The sequence below is a fragment of the Oncorhynchus keta genome, chromosome 19 (genome assembly GCF_023373465.1).
Source record: "Oncorhynchus keta strain PuntledgeMale-10-30-2019 chromosome 19, Oket_V2, whole genome shotgun sequence".
In the NCBI taxonomy this organism is placed as follows: domain Eukaryota; kingdom Metazoa; phylum Chordata; class Actinopteri; order Salmoniformes; family Salmonidae; genus Oncorhynchus; species Oncorhynchus keta.
Window position 1 is genome coordinate 64,156,220 of NC_068439.1, and position 16,407 is coordinate 64,172,626.

General features: G+C 42.9%; 1 protein-coding gene across 3 annotated transcripts in view; it reads right to left on the bottom strand.

Annotated features, from left to right (window-relative positions):
* Window positions 1-1,083: 1,083 nt before the first annotated feature.
* LOC118398681 (centrosomal protein of 85 kDa-like) overlaps window positions 1,084-16,407 on the bottom strand; it is a 109,963-nt gene continuing 94,639 nt past the window's right edge. For all 3 annotated transcript variants that reach the window (XM_035794254.1, XM_035794252.2, XM_035794255.2), the window contains exons 5-13: window positions 15,145-15,262; window positions 12,271-12,468; window positions 11,945-12,097; window positions 10,954-11,108; window positions 10,697-10,814; window positions 10,290-10,340; window positions 7,872-7,973; window positions 5,902-6,085; window positions 1,084-3,603 (exon numbers count right to left, since the gene is read on the bottom strand). In XM_035794254.1, the coding sequence (XP_035650147.1) occupies window positions 3,440-3,603; window positions 5,902-6,085; window positions 7,872-7,973; window positions 10,290-10,340; window positions 10,697-10,814; window positions 10,954-11,108; window positions 11,945-12,097; window positions 12,271-12,468; window positions 15,145-15,262 (1,243 nt within the window). In that variant the 3' untranslated portion in view covers window positions 1,084-3,439. The remainder of the gene's footprint in view (window positions 3,604-5,901; window positions 6,086-7,871; window positions 7,974-10,289; window positions 10,341-10,696; window positions 10,815-10,953; window positions 11,109-11,944; window positions 12,098-12,270; window positions 12,469-15,144; window positions 15,263-16,407) is intronic.

Consider the following 16,407-nt stretch of genomic DNA (forward strand, 5'->3'; position numbering starts at 1 on the left):
TCAATTTAGTCTCAAATAAATAAACATGTTCAATTTGGTTTAAATAATGCAAAAACTAAGTGTTGGAGAAGAAAGTAAAAGTGCAATATGTGCCATGTAAGAAAGCTAACATTTAAGTTCCTTGCTCAGAACATGAGAACATATGAAAGTTGGTGGTTCCTTTTAACATGAGTCTTCAATATTACCAGGTAAGGTTTTAGGTTGTAGTTAATATAGGACTAATTCTCGCTCTACCATTTTGTATTTCATATACCTCTGACTATTGGATGTTCTTATAGTATCGCCAGCCTAATCTCGGGAGTTGATAGGTTTGAGGTCATAAACAGCACAATGCTTGAAGAGCTGCTGGTAACTGCAGTAAAGGGCTGTTTGAACAAATGCTTGCGAGCCTGCTGCTTACCACCGCTTAGTCAGACTGCTCTTATCAATTCTTAATTATAATAACACGCAGAAATACAAGCCGTTGGTCATTTAATATGGTCAAAACGCTTTATTCTTTCAGTGAGATGCAGAACCATTCCGTATTTTATCTAACGGGTGGCATCCCTAAGTCTAAATATTGCTGTTACTTTGCACAACATTCAATGTTATGTCATAATGTACAATTCTGCCAAATTAATTACGGTCTTTGTTAGGAAGAAATGGTCTTCACACAGTTCGTCACGAGCCAGGCGGCCCAAACTGCTGCATGTACCCTGACTCTGCTTGCACAGATCGCAAGAAGTGACACTTTCCAGAGTTAAAAGAAATTCATGTTAAATCACCCGTTTGGCAGCGTAGGCTGTGATTCAATGATAAATTAACAGGCACCGCATAGCTTATATGCAACGCAGGATAAACTAGTAATATCAACCATGTGTAGTTAACTAGTGATTATGTCAAGGTTTGTTTTGATGTTTAATGCTAGCAACTTACCGTGGCTCCTTGCTGCACTCACGTAACAGGTAGTCAGCCTACCACGTAGTCCTAATTGGTGTCCAAATATGTTGATTACCGATTTTGCTATGATTAATCTGCTATAACTATATTAATTGGTCGACCTCTAGTGTAATAGCAGAGCTTGGCCTAGAGAACACTTAAAACTGTTGTAGAAAAATATTTTATTTGCAGTCTGTACAAATGACAATCAAGCCTTAAATGGAAAAATACTTTTAGGAACATATATAAATCAACTTTTTGGCATTCATAAAATCTAGCTGCAAGACCAAGTGTAACAAACAGAAATTCCTATGTACAGGAAAGCCAACCAGTGGCTCCTAGTCCAGTGCAGACAGCCATGACAACCACACCTGTTTCCCTCTACATGAGCACTATACTCTCACAATGGATGCTGTGCATCGGAGTACATTCTTCAGGTTTCACAAGAGCCTGCTATGGCCTTAATTTACCTGAGTGACTATTTATTTTGTGGCTATGGCTTAGCATAATTGTGAGGGGTAGCCTCTTATTTACAAGATGCAGAATAGTTGTCTCCAGACCCTGTCAATAGGGAGAAACAGGAGCTCTTATCTGCTGCATAGACTAAAAGGCACAGAAGAATAACAGTTCAGATCTGCTACTGAATGGGAGGTGTTAGCTGGTGCATGTGACATTGCATATTAGTTTCCATGTAAGGCTTAGGACTAGATTCAATCTATATTGCTGAAGACCTGTGCAATTTTTAAAGGAAAGTTTCTCAGACTGTAATCATGGTCAAAGTTGCATGTCAGCCCAATCGGAAATGACCTTTCAATGCCGCTCTTCAGTGGTATGGTTTGAATCTAAGATTGGTAATACAACAGTATAATAGAATACTCTACAACTTACATTAGTCTAAATTGAGACATGCAAAATATACTTGGCTCTAAACTGTACCTCTTTTTAACCTTGTCACCAGGATAAATTACTATCTGTAAAAATGTATAACACTTTATAGCAGGTTTTTGTTTTGCACCAGCTGATTCAAATCAAGCTTGATCATTTGAATCAGCTGTGTCACATTAGGTGAAAACAAACCGGGGGTCCCAAGGACAGTTTGAAACCCTGCCTTATAGCAAACAGTAATGTGTTGGTTGTCATGACCGGCTTGCTAAAATTCACATTCCAAATAGTTTGAGATGAAGCAAGAGTGTTCCTGTGACAAATAGTGGGAACAGCAATCAAAGTAAAACAGAAGAATGTGAACCAACGATTACTTCATGGATACATTAATCTAGAGACCCCTCTGTGGTTGAGGTTGGAGGAATATTCGTCAGTCAACTCGATGTAACTGGTGTCTACTATATTGACAATGGATTAATACAAATGAGTCAAGTCCCAGTAGGTAATATGGGCCTATACTGTAGAAGTGCTGCTGTGGTGGTTTTGCATTAGTTTTTGTCTCAATCAAATGGTGTCTATGGCTGTTTACACAAGTAGCCTGATTTTTATTTTTATTTCAATAATGGATCTTTTGACTAATCAGCTCACCAATTATTGGAAAAATGATCGGAATTGTGCTGCCTATTTAAATAATGGGGCAGTATTAAGCCCTGATCTTACTAGTCAATCTGAACTTGTAAAAACAATTCCTGAATTTAATTGTTAGAAAATCACCTGAATATTACCTGATGCTATTATGTTCAACACAACAGCAAATAATATGAAAGGGGTTATTGCCATGTTTTTTCATTAAAAAATCTATCCAAATAACCAGTTTGGGGTGATCCACATCACTGAAATCTTCTATTGAAAACCATTCATATCCCAAATAGCGACGTACTTGCACACAGAAGAAACACCCATAATGAACCGGAAATGCTGAAAAGGAACAGAAGCAGCCTCTTGGTTGGCCAGTTTGTGTGGCATGTTGTGGAGCCTAGTGCCACTAGGCAGTCTCTACTATGGGCAGCTGCTGAGAGTTCGGGGAGTTTGTCTTTGGATAACACATGGGGTGATGTGAGAGGAGCACTATGGGTTGCCATTGGAGACAACTTCGGAAGAGGACAGCAGATTCGTGGAGAAGCTGTCACACACAAGAGGCACTTGACAAAGCAGCAGTGAGTCAGTTTCCTACTGGCCGGTGAGATTGTGTGGGAGGGGCCAAACTTATACTCCCTTCTGTGAGGGCAGGGTCTCCAGGTATAAGTCTCTGTGCATGAAGCAATGTACATGATCATGCAGGAATTCATTCTATTACACAGGAAGCGCAATTGACATTTGAAAAATCAAAACTTCCTTGTAAACTTGATTCACAGCTTGATCCTACATTCAGAAAGCTGGAGCTAGATACCTCCATCACTTAAAACTGGATAGAAATAAAATACAGCATTGACAGTACCAAGTTTCTTATTCCTTTTTTAACACTGTTCTTCCTGGTTTTCCTCCAGGATTTGTTCCTACCCTCACTGGCTGTGACACAGAAGCCTTGGTGAGTGGGCACGCTGTCGCTGGGCATCAGTGCTCCCTCATTGCGGGTGTGTCATTGCGTCACACAGTTTTCGCCCATGTCCTGTGCGTAGCGGTCAGAGATGGCGGTGCGCAGGTCCTCAATGTCCTTCCTAAGCTGGCCTACCTCCAGCAGCTTGGCCCGCAAGCTGTCCTCCACCAGAGAGTTGTCCTTCTCCTCCCCTGACATGCTCATCGCTATGGGGGTCAGAGGGAGAGAAATACACCGTCAATCTGATGGGGTTTTAGCTCAAATCTACCATGGCAAGACTTTGAATTCTGTCAATGAGCATCGTGTGAAATATGCTAGGTTTTGAGATGAGTGTGTGTGTGTATCCTCTGTCAGATGTTTTTTTTTCATGCTGTGAGACAGGTCCTGTCGAGTGGGTGGGGGGGAGGGGGTACTCCAGTGAGGTTGAAGGGGGGAAAGTGACCGCTCTTATCTAGTTCAGAGTGAAAGAAGGGTACAGTCGTGGCCAACAGTTGAATTACACATTCATTTTCAAAGTCTGCTGCCTCAGTGTCTAACATCTGACAAATATCTAAGGAATACTGAAGTACAATTACAAGCATTTCATAAGTGTCAAAGGATTTTATTGACAATTACAAGAAGTTGATGCACAAAGTCGATATTTGCAGTGTTGACCCTTTTTCAAGACCTTTGCAATCTGCCCTGGCATGCTGTCAATTAACTTCTGAGCCACATCACGATGGCAGCCCATTCTTGCATAATCAATGCTTGGATTTTGTGGGGTTTTGTTTGTCTACCTGCCTCTTGAGGATTGACCACAAGTTCTCAATGGGATTAAGGTCTGGAGAGTTTCCTGGCCATGGATCCAAAATATCGATGTTTTGTTCCCCAAGCCACTTAGTTATGCCTTATGGCAATGTGCGCCATCATGCTGGAAAAGGCATTGTTCGTCACCAAACTGTTCCTGGATGGTTGGGAGAAATTGCTCTTGGAGGATGTGTTGGTACCATTCTTTATTCATGGCTGTGTTCTTGTGCAAAATTGTGAGTGACACCACTCCCTTGGCTGAGAAGCAACCCCAATGATCTCAGGATGCTTTACTGTTGGCATGACACAGGACTGACGGTAGCGCTCACCTTGTCTTCTCCGGACAAGCTTTTATCCGGATGCCCCAAACAATCGGAAAGGGGATTCATCAGAGAATTTTCAGCAGTCCAATCCCTGTACCTTTTGCAGAATATCAGTCTGTCCCTGATGTTTTTCCTGGAGAGAAGTGGCTTCTTTGCTGCCCTTCTTGACACCAGGCCATCCTCAAAGTCTTTGCCTCACTGTGCGTGCAGATGCACTCACACCTGCCTGCTGCCATTCCTGAGCAAGCTCTGCACTGGTGGTGCCCAGATCCTGCAACTGAATCAACTTTAGGAGACTGAAGGAGACTTGCTGGACTTTCTTGGGTGCCCTGAAGCATTCTTCACAACAATTTAAGTTTTTGATGATCTGATAAATGGTTGATTTAGGTGCAATCTTACTGGCAGCAATATCCTTGCCTGTGAAGCCCTTTTTGTGCAAAGCAATGATGACGGCACGTGTTTCCTTGCAGGTAACCATGGTTGACAGAGGAACAACAATGATTCCAAGCACCACCCTCCTTTTGAAGCTTCCAGTCTGTTATTTGAACTCAATCATCATGACAGAGTGATCTCCAGCCTTGTCCTCGTCAACACTCACACCTGTGTTAACGAGAGAATCACTGACATGTCAGCTGGTCCTTTTGTGTTGGGGCTGAAATGCAGTGGAAATGTTTTTGGGGGATTCAGTTCATTTGCATGGCAAAGAGGGACTTTGCAATTCATCCGATCACTCTTCATAACATTCTGCAGTCTATGCAACTTGCCATCATACAAACTGAGGCAGCAGACTTTGAAAATTTATATTTGTGTCATTCTCAACTTTTGGCCACGACTGTAAATGTATTCAGAGGAGCTTGTTGTGAGCTGACAGCCTAATTCCCCCTCTGTTTCTTAGGGAAAAGAAGTGCATCCTACTGCCGACTGAGGTGGACAGAAAATGCAGAATAGAATAAGGAAAACAATTTAAGAATAGGTGGGACCAAACATCAAATTCAAAAGGAGTTCAAGTAATTTGACATCACAAAGATGGTTGGGAAGTCTTAACTGGAAGGTAGGTAGTTAGAGAAGTCATGTCTTCCTCAGTGGAATTACTGTTGATGCCCGAAAACTATGAAGTAGCTATTCAGAAGCCTATAACTGAGTAGATAGGCTAGTCCGAGGAGCTAATGTTGGGTTTACATATGGCAGTAGTTCACTGTGTGTGCAGGTTGGAGAGGCTCTGTCGGCAATGCGGGTTTTAAAGGCAATGTTTCTGCGTTTGTGGAGACCACATTCACTGTAAAATGCTGCATTGTCGGCTCAATTGGAAATGACCTTTGAAATGGCGCATTGTCCAAAGCTGCGATCGGATTTGAATCCCAGTTTAAGAGGATTAAACCAGATGTATCTACTTACATTTGATGCCCAGTAGCAGTGCCAGGTTGGGTTCCTTGCCCTGGGCCCTCTGGGTAAGGATACTACAGAGGGCCTTGAGGTCAAGCAGACAAAAGGACATCTCCTTCAGCAGGGGCCCTGCCTCTGGAACCTGGCCCCCGCAGCCCTGCTGAATCACCACGCCATCCTCCACCTGCCTTCGGTTCTGTTGAAACACACACAGCTTAGAGACCAACACTGGATTTATTATCAAACAAAACGCTAATGCAGCAGCGCTCAGGAGTGTTCAGTAAAACACAAAATCCCCCAAACTTTAAATCAGAATTTTGCGGCAGTTTAAAGTAGATCAAGTGTTCCTGGACTGAGACATACATTGGCTAAATCCTTTTGTGCTGAAAAGCTTAATTATTATTCTCTGTCGCTGCCAGATTGCATTTATTACTAAATACACATTGTAAAATGCTGGAGGGAGTGTAGCCACACTCAAATTATTTTGTGTTATAACATGACAGCCATACAATTATTTCTGAACAGAAGTGGATTTGTCCATTATGGCTTGGAGTGTATATTTCTTTTTACATTAAAACTGAACTTGAGGGAGAACTGCTGCAGAGCTGCCGCTGGCATCTAAAGCTCAGTATGTCTCCCTGTGTGGATCATCAACACTTCAACACCCTCTCCATGGCTGGGCTTTGAAACACGAGTTAAAATATACACTTCCAAATGAGTCTCTAAATGTCTCACAGAATACCAAGGAGAAAATTAGAATAATCACCATCATTATAACTCAATAGATAACAAGGTATCATAGCAACACTCACAGAGGTGGCTGAAAAGTCAAAGTTGCTGCAAAGTCCTTTTCGGGCAGGTTATCCAACTTCCTGCTCTCCCAAAATTGAGGCGATTTCACCTCAGTATCATCTCTATGTTACTAAAGGCACCCACCCATGTGGCTCAGTTGGGAGAGCATGGTGCATGCAATGCCAGGATTGTGGCTTCCATTCCCATTGGGGACTAGTATGAAAATGTATGCACTCACTACTGTAAGTCGCTCAGGATAAGAGCGTCTGCTAAATTACATGAATGTAAAAATGTAATGCTGGGAGTCAAGTCTCTCTCCTCCCCTCTCAATCGCTGTACACGGTGCTGGATAGAACATAGTATATGTGCAGATAAATACCCAGCCTCCAACATTCACGAGCCACACAGAGCAGTGGAGAGCACGGTCAAATTAAAACCAGTGATCCTAGACAGGGCGCTGTGTAGACGATCTCGTCATATCTCTCTGTCCCTTCAGACACAAGCTTCCTGGGAGTCACTGCAGAGCCAGGCAAGGTCAGCCAACAAGCACTCCCCCATCCCTCTCTCCAAACCAGCGACCTTCCCTTGTGGGAGCCAGGCGGGGGAATCTTCCAGCTGATAATTGCCTTTTGTTTCCCTGTCAGAGGGATAATGTATGGTGCTGGGGTGTCAGCCTTCTGTGTGTGTGTGTGTACTCCACCTCTCCTATGTACAGGACACACACATTACCGCCTGCATGAATTCAAACCTTTTAACACCAGGCTCATCCTCACCTTGAGACGGGCGGGAGAGTTGAAAAATGACACCATGAATTCTAATTGGGTCCGTGTGGTAGTGGGGGTGCTGAAGGGGCCATATTGGGTTATTCATGACTCTGCTGCTATGAAAAGATCTGAGGACAAAAAGGGCCTGTAGAGGAACAGAATGGTGGTGAATGGACTTCTCCATCACCAGCTAAACCTGGGACAGAGAAAACTGTCTGTCAGGATGTAGGGTGGAGAGGGAGAGAGAGAGAGAGGAAGCTACCAGCTACAGTGGATACTAGCTAGCTACACCACTCTAGCCGTTGGAAAATCTGAGAAATTAAAAAAAAGGTCTGCTCCCAAGAATAGTCCTACTTTCTGTGGGAGTAGTCCTGTGTAGCCTTCTTTATTTCAACATGTCTGAAAAGGCAGCGTGGGGCTGGTTACCTGATGAAGGGTGTCAGCGAGTGAAGCCAGGTCCTCGCCCTGCAGCTGTTGCTGGAGCTCTTGGGAGAGACATCGCTCCTTCTGCAGCCTCTGCTCTACAGCCTGCAGCAGAACAATGAGACAGCATCACACACTGTATGATGCTCTGATGACAGTGATGACTCATCGTCATCCCCACCACTGACAGACATAAAGACACACACACAACATGACAACTACTACAACAGCGGCTGATTGAAGCATACTGTTGATCCAAATGAAGTCTAATGACAGGTAAGGGTGTAACGGTCCATATATTTGTACCGAAACCATTTGGTATCAACCTCGATTCGGTCCGAAACTGTGAACCCAAAAATAAAAGCACTAGGCCTATTGATACAATAATTTATATCTAAAGCTAATGATTAAATAATTCCACTCTGAAACCATACAATTGTATGAAATGTATTAGAATCATAAAACTATAATTTGATGTGTGTAGTTTCAGTCAGAATTAGAACAAGGACCTTTTGTTCCTTTTTAGTATGTAAGCAGGGTGCAAGTGTGAAACAAATGATAAGAGAAGCTATCGACAGACAAGCTGGACTACTGTGTTCCTTACATTCTGTCTCCACCCGTGGAGGGGAGTTACAGTTAGGCTGGCAGAAAATAATGAAACATGTTGCAGATTAAACAATGTATCTATGTAGTGGAAAAACACAGACTGTCTAAGCAATGCGTAGCTTAAGATTTGAACTCGTTTGTGTGTGTTATAAAGACTGGGTTTGCATTTTTGATGTTGGAACGTTCTCGCGAATAAACACTTTTGATTTTTGTAAATTGGGACTCTTGCCTGTATCATTCAACCAGAATCTTACAAACTCTGGGTTGCAGACTGAGTAGATTAATTGACGTTAAAGAACATTGATAACAAAATTCTCATAACACCTCTAGGTTATGCCGACACTGCGTTGTATGAGTATATCTGAGCTGAATTTCTTTCAAGCTATTCCGTTAAAACAACAAGATCCTATGCGTCCCTTGTAATCAAAATTCAAATCTTAATTGGTGCATTTCAAACGGTCCTTTTGTGGGGCGCAGCCAGGAATGAGTTCTGTACGATGGTGAGTGGTGGGGTCGATGAACTAGTTCTGTACGAAGGTGAGTGGTGGGGTCGATGAACTAGTTCTGTACGAAGGTGAGTGGTGGGGTCGATGAACTAGTTCTGTACGATGGTGAGTGGTGGGGTGGATGAACTAGTTCTGTACGATGGTGAGTGGTGGGGTGGATGAACTAGTTCTGTACGATGGTGAGTGGTGGGGTGGATGAACTAGTTCTGTACGATGGTGAGTGGTGGGGTGGATGAACTAGTTCTGTACGATGGTGAGTGGTGGGGTGGATGAACTAGTTCTGTACGATGGTGAGTGGTGGGGTGGATGAACTAGTTCTGTACGATGGTGAGTGGTGGGGTGGATGAACTAGTTCTGTACAATGGTGAGTGGTGGGGTCGATGAACTAGTTCTGTACGATGGTGAGTGGTAGGGTGGATGAACTAGTTCTGTATGATGGTGAGTGGTGGGGTGGATGAACTAGGAGGATTCTCCATCATCGTTTAAACCTCCAGTTTGGGAACAGTTGGTCTTCCCAGTAGGTTACAATGACGACGGACACGACGGACAGAGAGAGTATGTCTCCACTGCCCAATGAGAATAGTCTATGCAGCTGCCAACACCTCAGACATGTTGATACATTTACCGACATCCCACCAGTATTCCTACCACCGGAGCAAGATGGAAACGCAAAAAAAGAACACAACTTCGGTCTCCCCTCTGCATTCAAGCAGCCCTTGGCAGCTGATTTTGACCAGGCCAAAGACATGATGAGCGATAGGTATGTTTACAGCCGCAGCCGCGGATATGAGCCTACTCTCTATGGTGAAGAAGAATGGGGGTTTCAGCACCTCGTGAAAGTGCTCGAGCGACGTTAACAACTTTTCCCCCCTCGCTCTATAAGAGCAAGCTAAAGCTGTAGTTGTCAATGAATTGGTCAACACACTCTGTGTTGCGCTTCGTACACATGGATGGACCTCCAGGGCTGCAGAGAGCTACTTAACAGTGACAGCCCATCACATTACCCCGAAGTGTACCGTACTACAGACACGCCCACTTTATGAGAGTCACACAAGTGCACATATTTTTGTCTTTGTAAGAAAACACTATAGCATACAATGTCTGAGCCATGGTTACATGCATATTGCACTTTATTTTAGTGTTGTCGATGAGTAATCGGGCGTTTTCATTTCAGAAAAGTTGTTGTTATTCCAGATGATGACCTCATCAAGTATTATGAATCAGAAATGGAACCGTGACTCCGAAAACGCAACACGTACTGAACTGTGGGGTTTGGTGAACTGTTACGCCCCTAATAGCAGGGTCTTACCGTCAGCTCAAGGGTGAGTTTTTCAATCTGGTTCTTCTGATTGTATATCAGCTGAAAAAGAGCAGAGGGGCATTGTAAATGTCTGGTAGCAGCCTGGCTCATCTCTCTGAGTGACCCTGTGTGTGTTTGTGTTGAGTGTGTTTGTGTTGTGTGTGTGTTTGCGTGTTGTGGTGTAGACAAGGAGATACATTAGTTGTCAGTCTTTTAAAAGTTCCAGATATGTCAACAAATGTCAACGCTTGAGAATGTTAAAACCTTCTGCCAGTTGGGAATAACAGTATAGTAGACAAAACAGTTGGGTTGTTGCTGATACACTAGATGAGGCGTTAACTTAGCGTTAAGTGTGTGTGTGTGTCTTTGTGTGTGTCTGCATGCATCCCTGCGTTTGTATGCATTCTGTGTCTCACCTCGGTGGTGGTGGCTTGCTGCTCCTGTAAACGTGCGTTCTCTACCTCCAGCTCCTTCAGGTCCAGCATGGGGAGCCGGACCCCGTCCTCAAGACACTGCTCCACCTTCTCCTGCAGGCTGGGGGAGCCAGGGAGAGACACAGCGTTAGGGCACCGTCTGTCATCAACACAACCCCAACTTACCAGCTCTGACTGTTTTAACAAACTGTTACAACGAGGAGGAGGAGTTGCAGAGGAAGATTGTATTTCCGACACACCTCTGTACAGCAGCCACCAGCTCCTTCTCCCGCTTGCACTGGGTCTCAATCAGGTCCTCCTTCGCCTGCAGAACGGCGCAGCCCTCCTCCAGACGCTTCTCCAGACAAGCCACTGTGTCCTGCAGACCCTGGGCCTTCCCCTGACCGTCCTCCAGCTGATGAACACATACAGGAAAAGAAAATTAGGACTATACACACACTATCTGTGACTATTCCAACCACATCTCAGAGAACACCACAGGAACATGTGTACACAAAGACCAGTAACTAAGACTGACCTGGCCAAAGGAATATCAGTACCCAATATACACAAACCACTAAATAAAGTTGACACTGTTTGGTTCTTATTGACCTCTGGTGGCAAGGTGGTGTATTGCATGCTTACCATTAAACAACAATACATTTGACAATGATTTAATTATCATCACAGTAAAGATAGGCAAACACAATAGGAGACATATTATCTTAAGGTTGACCGGAGGCTGTTAATAGCCACTCTGAACTCCCATCCCACTCTACCACTACCACTAATGCAGCCTGAAATGGCTGATCTAATCAGGTCTAATGAGATTACAGAGCTGTAATGAAGAGACACCCCCGCTCCATTACCAGGTGTTAGCTTAGCACGGAGACGCTAACTAGCAGATACGCTAGCAGGGTCTGACTCTCTGGCAACGCTAGAGAGGACAGAAATAAGGAGCTTTCTGACCAGTGACCACAAATCCAATGGACCCCTAACCTTAAACTTTAACCCTCACCACAACCGTGACTTTAATCTTAACCCTAAAACTAAAGCAAGATTATACAGGCTAGCTCGTGTACTTTCTCATAATAATACAACAAAAAATATTCTAACATGGCCATCAAATAACTAAGAAGCTTAGCAGAGATAATAGCAGAGATGTCAGTAGAGATGCGAGCAGAACCCCTGCGGTCAGCCAGCCAGACGGGACCCCCTGAGGTGGTCCTGTGGCTGGGGAGACAAAACTACCTGCTGGGCTTGGGTATGGACCTCATCGAGGGAGGGCAGGTCAGCTAGGTACTTCTCCAGGGTCTCTATCCTCTGCTGCTTTTCCTTGTTCTGCTCACTCTCCCTCAGACACTTCTTCTTCAGGCTACTGATGTAGCGGTCGCGCGTCTTCATCTGAAAGGCAGGAGAAATGGTTGATTACATTCATTAGGGTTAGAATTTTGACTGGGGATGATCCTGGGTGTGGACATGAATTATATTAGAGTTAGGGTTAGGATTAGGGTTGTGAAGAGGCTGGTGTTTGTGGTTGAGGCTAGTGTTAAGGTTGATCTGTGTACTGTGGTCACCTTCTCCTCCAGCTTCTTGATGTCCTCTGTGTATTTCTGGGTGTTTTGTTTGAGGAACTCATTGAGGTGGATGACCTCCAGCTCTGCAGCGGCCAGCTTATGGCCCAGCGCCCCGTTGTCACAGCACAGAGGACTCACCCTATCTGGGACCTGCAGCTGGGGGTGGGGCTGTGCTACAGGACTGTCATATGGAGACTCCTGGGAAAGAGACAAGGAGATACATTAGTTGTCATTCTTTTAAAAAGTTCCAGATATGTCAACGCTTGGAATGTTAAAACCTTCTGCCAGTTGGGAATAACAGTATAGTAGGTAAAACAGTTGGGAATAACAGTATAGTATGTAAGACAGTTGGGAATAACAGTATAGTAGGTAAGACAGTTGGGAATAACAGTATAGTAGGTAAAACAGTTGGGAATAACAGTATAGTAGGTAAAACAGTTGGGAATAACAGTATAGTATGTAAGACAGTTGGGAATAACAGTATAGTAGGTAAGACAGTTGGGAATAACAGTATAGTAGGTAAGACAGTTGGGAATAACAGTATAGTAGGTAAGACAGTTGGGAATAACAGTATAGTAGGTAAGACAGTTGGGAATAACAGTATAGTAGGTAAGACAGTTGGGAATAACAGTATAGTAGGTAAGACAGTTGGGAATTACAGTATAGTAGGTAAGACAGTTGGGAATAACAGTATAGTAGGTAAAACAGTTGGGAATAACAGTATAGTAGGTAAAACAGTTGGGAATAACAGTATAGTAGGTAAGACAGTTGGGAATAACAGTATAGTAGGTAAGACAGTTGGGAATAACAGTATAGTAGGTAAAACAGTTGGGAATAACAGTATAGTAGGTAAGACAGTTGGGAATAACAGTATAGTAGGTAAAACAGTTGGGAATAACAGTATAGTAGGTAAGACAGTTGGGAATAACAGTATAGTAGGTAAGACAGTTGGGAATAACAGTATAGTAGGTAAGACAGTTGGGAATAACAGTATAGTAGGTAAGACAGTTGGGAATAACAGTATAGTAGGTAAGACAGTTGGGAATAACAGTATAGTAGGTAAAACAGTTGGGAATAACAGTATAGTAGGTAAGACAGTTGGGAATAACAGTATAGTAGGTAAGACAGTTGGGAATTACAGTATAGTAGGTAAGACAGTTGGGAATAACAGTATAGTAGGTAAGACAGTTGGGAATAACAGTATAGTAGGTAAGACAGTTGAGAATTACAGTATAGTAGGTAAGACAGTTGGGAATTACAGTATAGTAGGTAAGACAGTTGGAAATAACAGTATAGTAGGTAAGACAGTTGGGAATAACAGTATAGTAGGTAAGACAGTTGGGAATTACAGTATAGTAGGTAAGACAGTTGGGAATAACAGTATAGTAGGTAAAACAGTTGGGAATAACAGTATAGTAGGTAAAACAGTTGGGAATAACAGTATAGTAGGTAAAACAGTTGGGAATAACAGTATAGTAGGTAAGACAGTTGGGAATAACAGTATAGTAGGTAAGACAGTTGGGAATAACAGTATAGTAGGTAAAACAGTTGGGAATAACAGTATAGTAGGTAAGACAGTTGGGAATAACAGTATAGTAGGTAAAACAGTTGGGAATAACAGTATAGTAGGTAAGACAGTTGGGAATAACAGTATAGTAGGTAAGACAGTTGGGAATAACAGTATAGTAGGTAAGACAGTTGGGAATAACAGTATAGTAGGTAAAACAGTTGGGAATAACAGTATAGTAGGTAAAACAGTTGGGAATAACAGTATAGTAGGTAAAACAGTTGGGAATAACAGTATAGTAGGTAAGACAGTTGGGAATAACAGTATAGTAGGTAAGACAGTTGGGAATAACAGTATAGTAGGTAAGACAGTTGGGAATAACAGTATAGTAGGTAAGACAGTTGGGAATAACAGTATAGTAGGTAAGACAGTTGAGAATTACAGTATAGTAGGTAAGACAGTTGGGAATTACAGTATAGTAGGTAAGACAGTTGGGAATAACAGTATAGTAGGTAAGACAGTTGGGAATAACAGTATAGTAGGTAAGACAGTTGGGAATAACAGTATAGTAGGTAAGACAGTTGGGAATAACAGTATAGTAGGTAAAACAGTTGGGAATAACAGTATAGTAGGTAAGACAGTTGGGAATAACAGTATAGTAGGTAAGACAGTTGGGAATAACAGTATAGTAGGTAAAACAGTTGGGAATAACAGTATAGTAGGTAAAACAGTTGGGAATAACAGTATAGTAGGTAAAACAGTTGGGAATAACAGTATAGTAGGTAAGACAGTTGGGAATAACAGTATAGTAGGTAAAACAGTTGGGAATAACAGTATAGTAGGTAAGACAGTTTGGGTTGTTACTTTTTAAAAATCTGTTATTTTACCAGGTAAATTGACTGAGAACACATTCTCATTTACAGCAATGACCTGGGGAATAGTTACAGGGGAGAGGGATGAATGAGCCAATTGTAAGCTGGATATGATTAGGTAGCCATGATGGTTTGAGGGCCAGATTGGGAATTTAGCCAGGACACCGGGGTTAACACCCCTACTCTTAGGATAAGTGCCATGGGATCTTTAATGACCTCAGAGAGTCAGGACACCCGTTTAACATCCAATCCGAAAGACGGCACCCTACACAGGGAATTGTCCCCAATCACTGTCCTGGGGAATTGGGATATTTTTTAGACCAGAGGAAAGAGTGCCTCCTACTGGCCCTCCAACACCACTTCCAGCAGCACCTGGTCTCCCATCCAGGCACTGACCAGGACCAACCCTGCTTAGCTTCAGAAGAAAGCCAGCAGTGTAACACAGGGTGGTAATGCTGCTGGCAGTTACTGATACACTAGAAGAGATTTTATTACTTTAGCGTTAAGTAGATAGGGGTCGTCACAGCGTCCCTTCTGGCTCTGGAGGACCTGTTGCGCTCTCAGCTCATTGTCCCTGATCCGGGCATGGAGCTGTAGGATCTGCTGCTTTTGTCTGTAAAACACACATCAGAATATCATGTCAGTGACACATCACTATTGATTACAGAAGCAGGTATACTGATATCCAAGTCATACTAACATAGGAAAACATCTTATAAAGGTACACAGTAAAATAAGCAATGGTCACACACAGTGCCAGCTCTCTCCATTATCTATATTACACAGGCAACAGGCCAATGAATGCCCACTCTGTGCGGATCATGTAGGACGATATATAATAACAATATATAATAACATCCATCTTAATGCCACTCGAGTTTATAGCTTATAGCATATAGCATACATATGTAGCCCTGGGTACTTCTGAGTCAACGTTGTGGACAGGTGGTAATATAACGGTGCTATGTACTGGGCCCTGGTTGGCCAGTAAAACATGAAGATTAAGGCTGTGTGACAGAATCTCCACTCAGTATAAATCACTTGTCTAATATTTCTCTCTAGTGGAGGGTGGGCCAGCTGCCTGCATGCTTCCCTGATGAGGCAAGCACAATTTCACTCCCCTAAACCCTCCGCCCTGAAAGAATGTCATATTTATAATCAGCTCCTAATGCTCTTACCTTGACATTTTCTGCCTTTCAGCTAAATAAAAGGGGAGTGTTGATTAATGCTCCTGGATCAAGATAGGAATACTAAATGTTGTGTACCGATATACTATATTCAATAAATTGTAGTGTTTTCAAGGATTAAAAAACCTTCTAACGTTTGTAATTCACAAGTGTCAGATTTATCGTGGCTAAAAATGTATCAACCTCTACAACACTGTGCATTCATTATAATCCACATAATAATTCACATTTCCTGTTGCTGTAGGTATTTTTTCCTGCTGTGAGAAACTGGTCGAATTAAGATACTACACATGTACACTGAATTGACAAAATATTAGGAACACCGGCTCTTTACATGACATAGACTGACCAGGTGAATCCATGATCCCTTATTGATGTCACCTGGTAAATCCACTTCAATCAGTGTAGATGAAGGGAAGGAGACAGATTAAAGAAGGATTTTTAAGCCTTGAGACAAATGAGACATGGATTGGGTATGTGTGCCATTCAGAGAGTGAATGGACAAGACAAAAGATTTAAGTGCCTTTGAACAGGGTATGGTAGTAGGTACCAGGCGCCCCGGTTTGTGTCA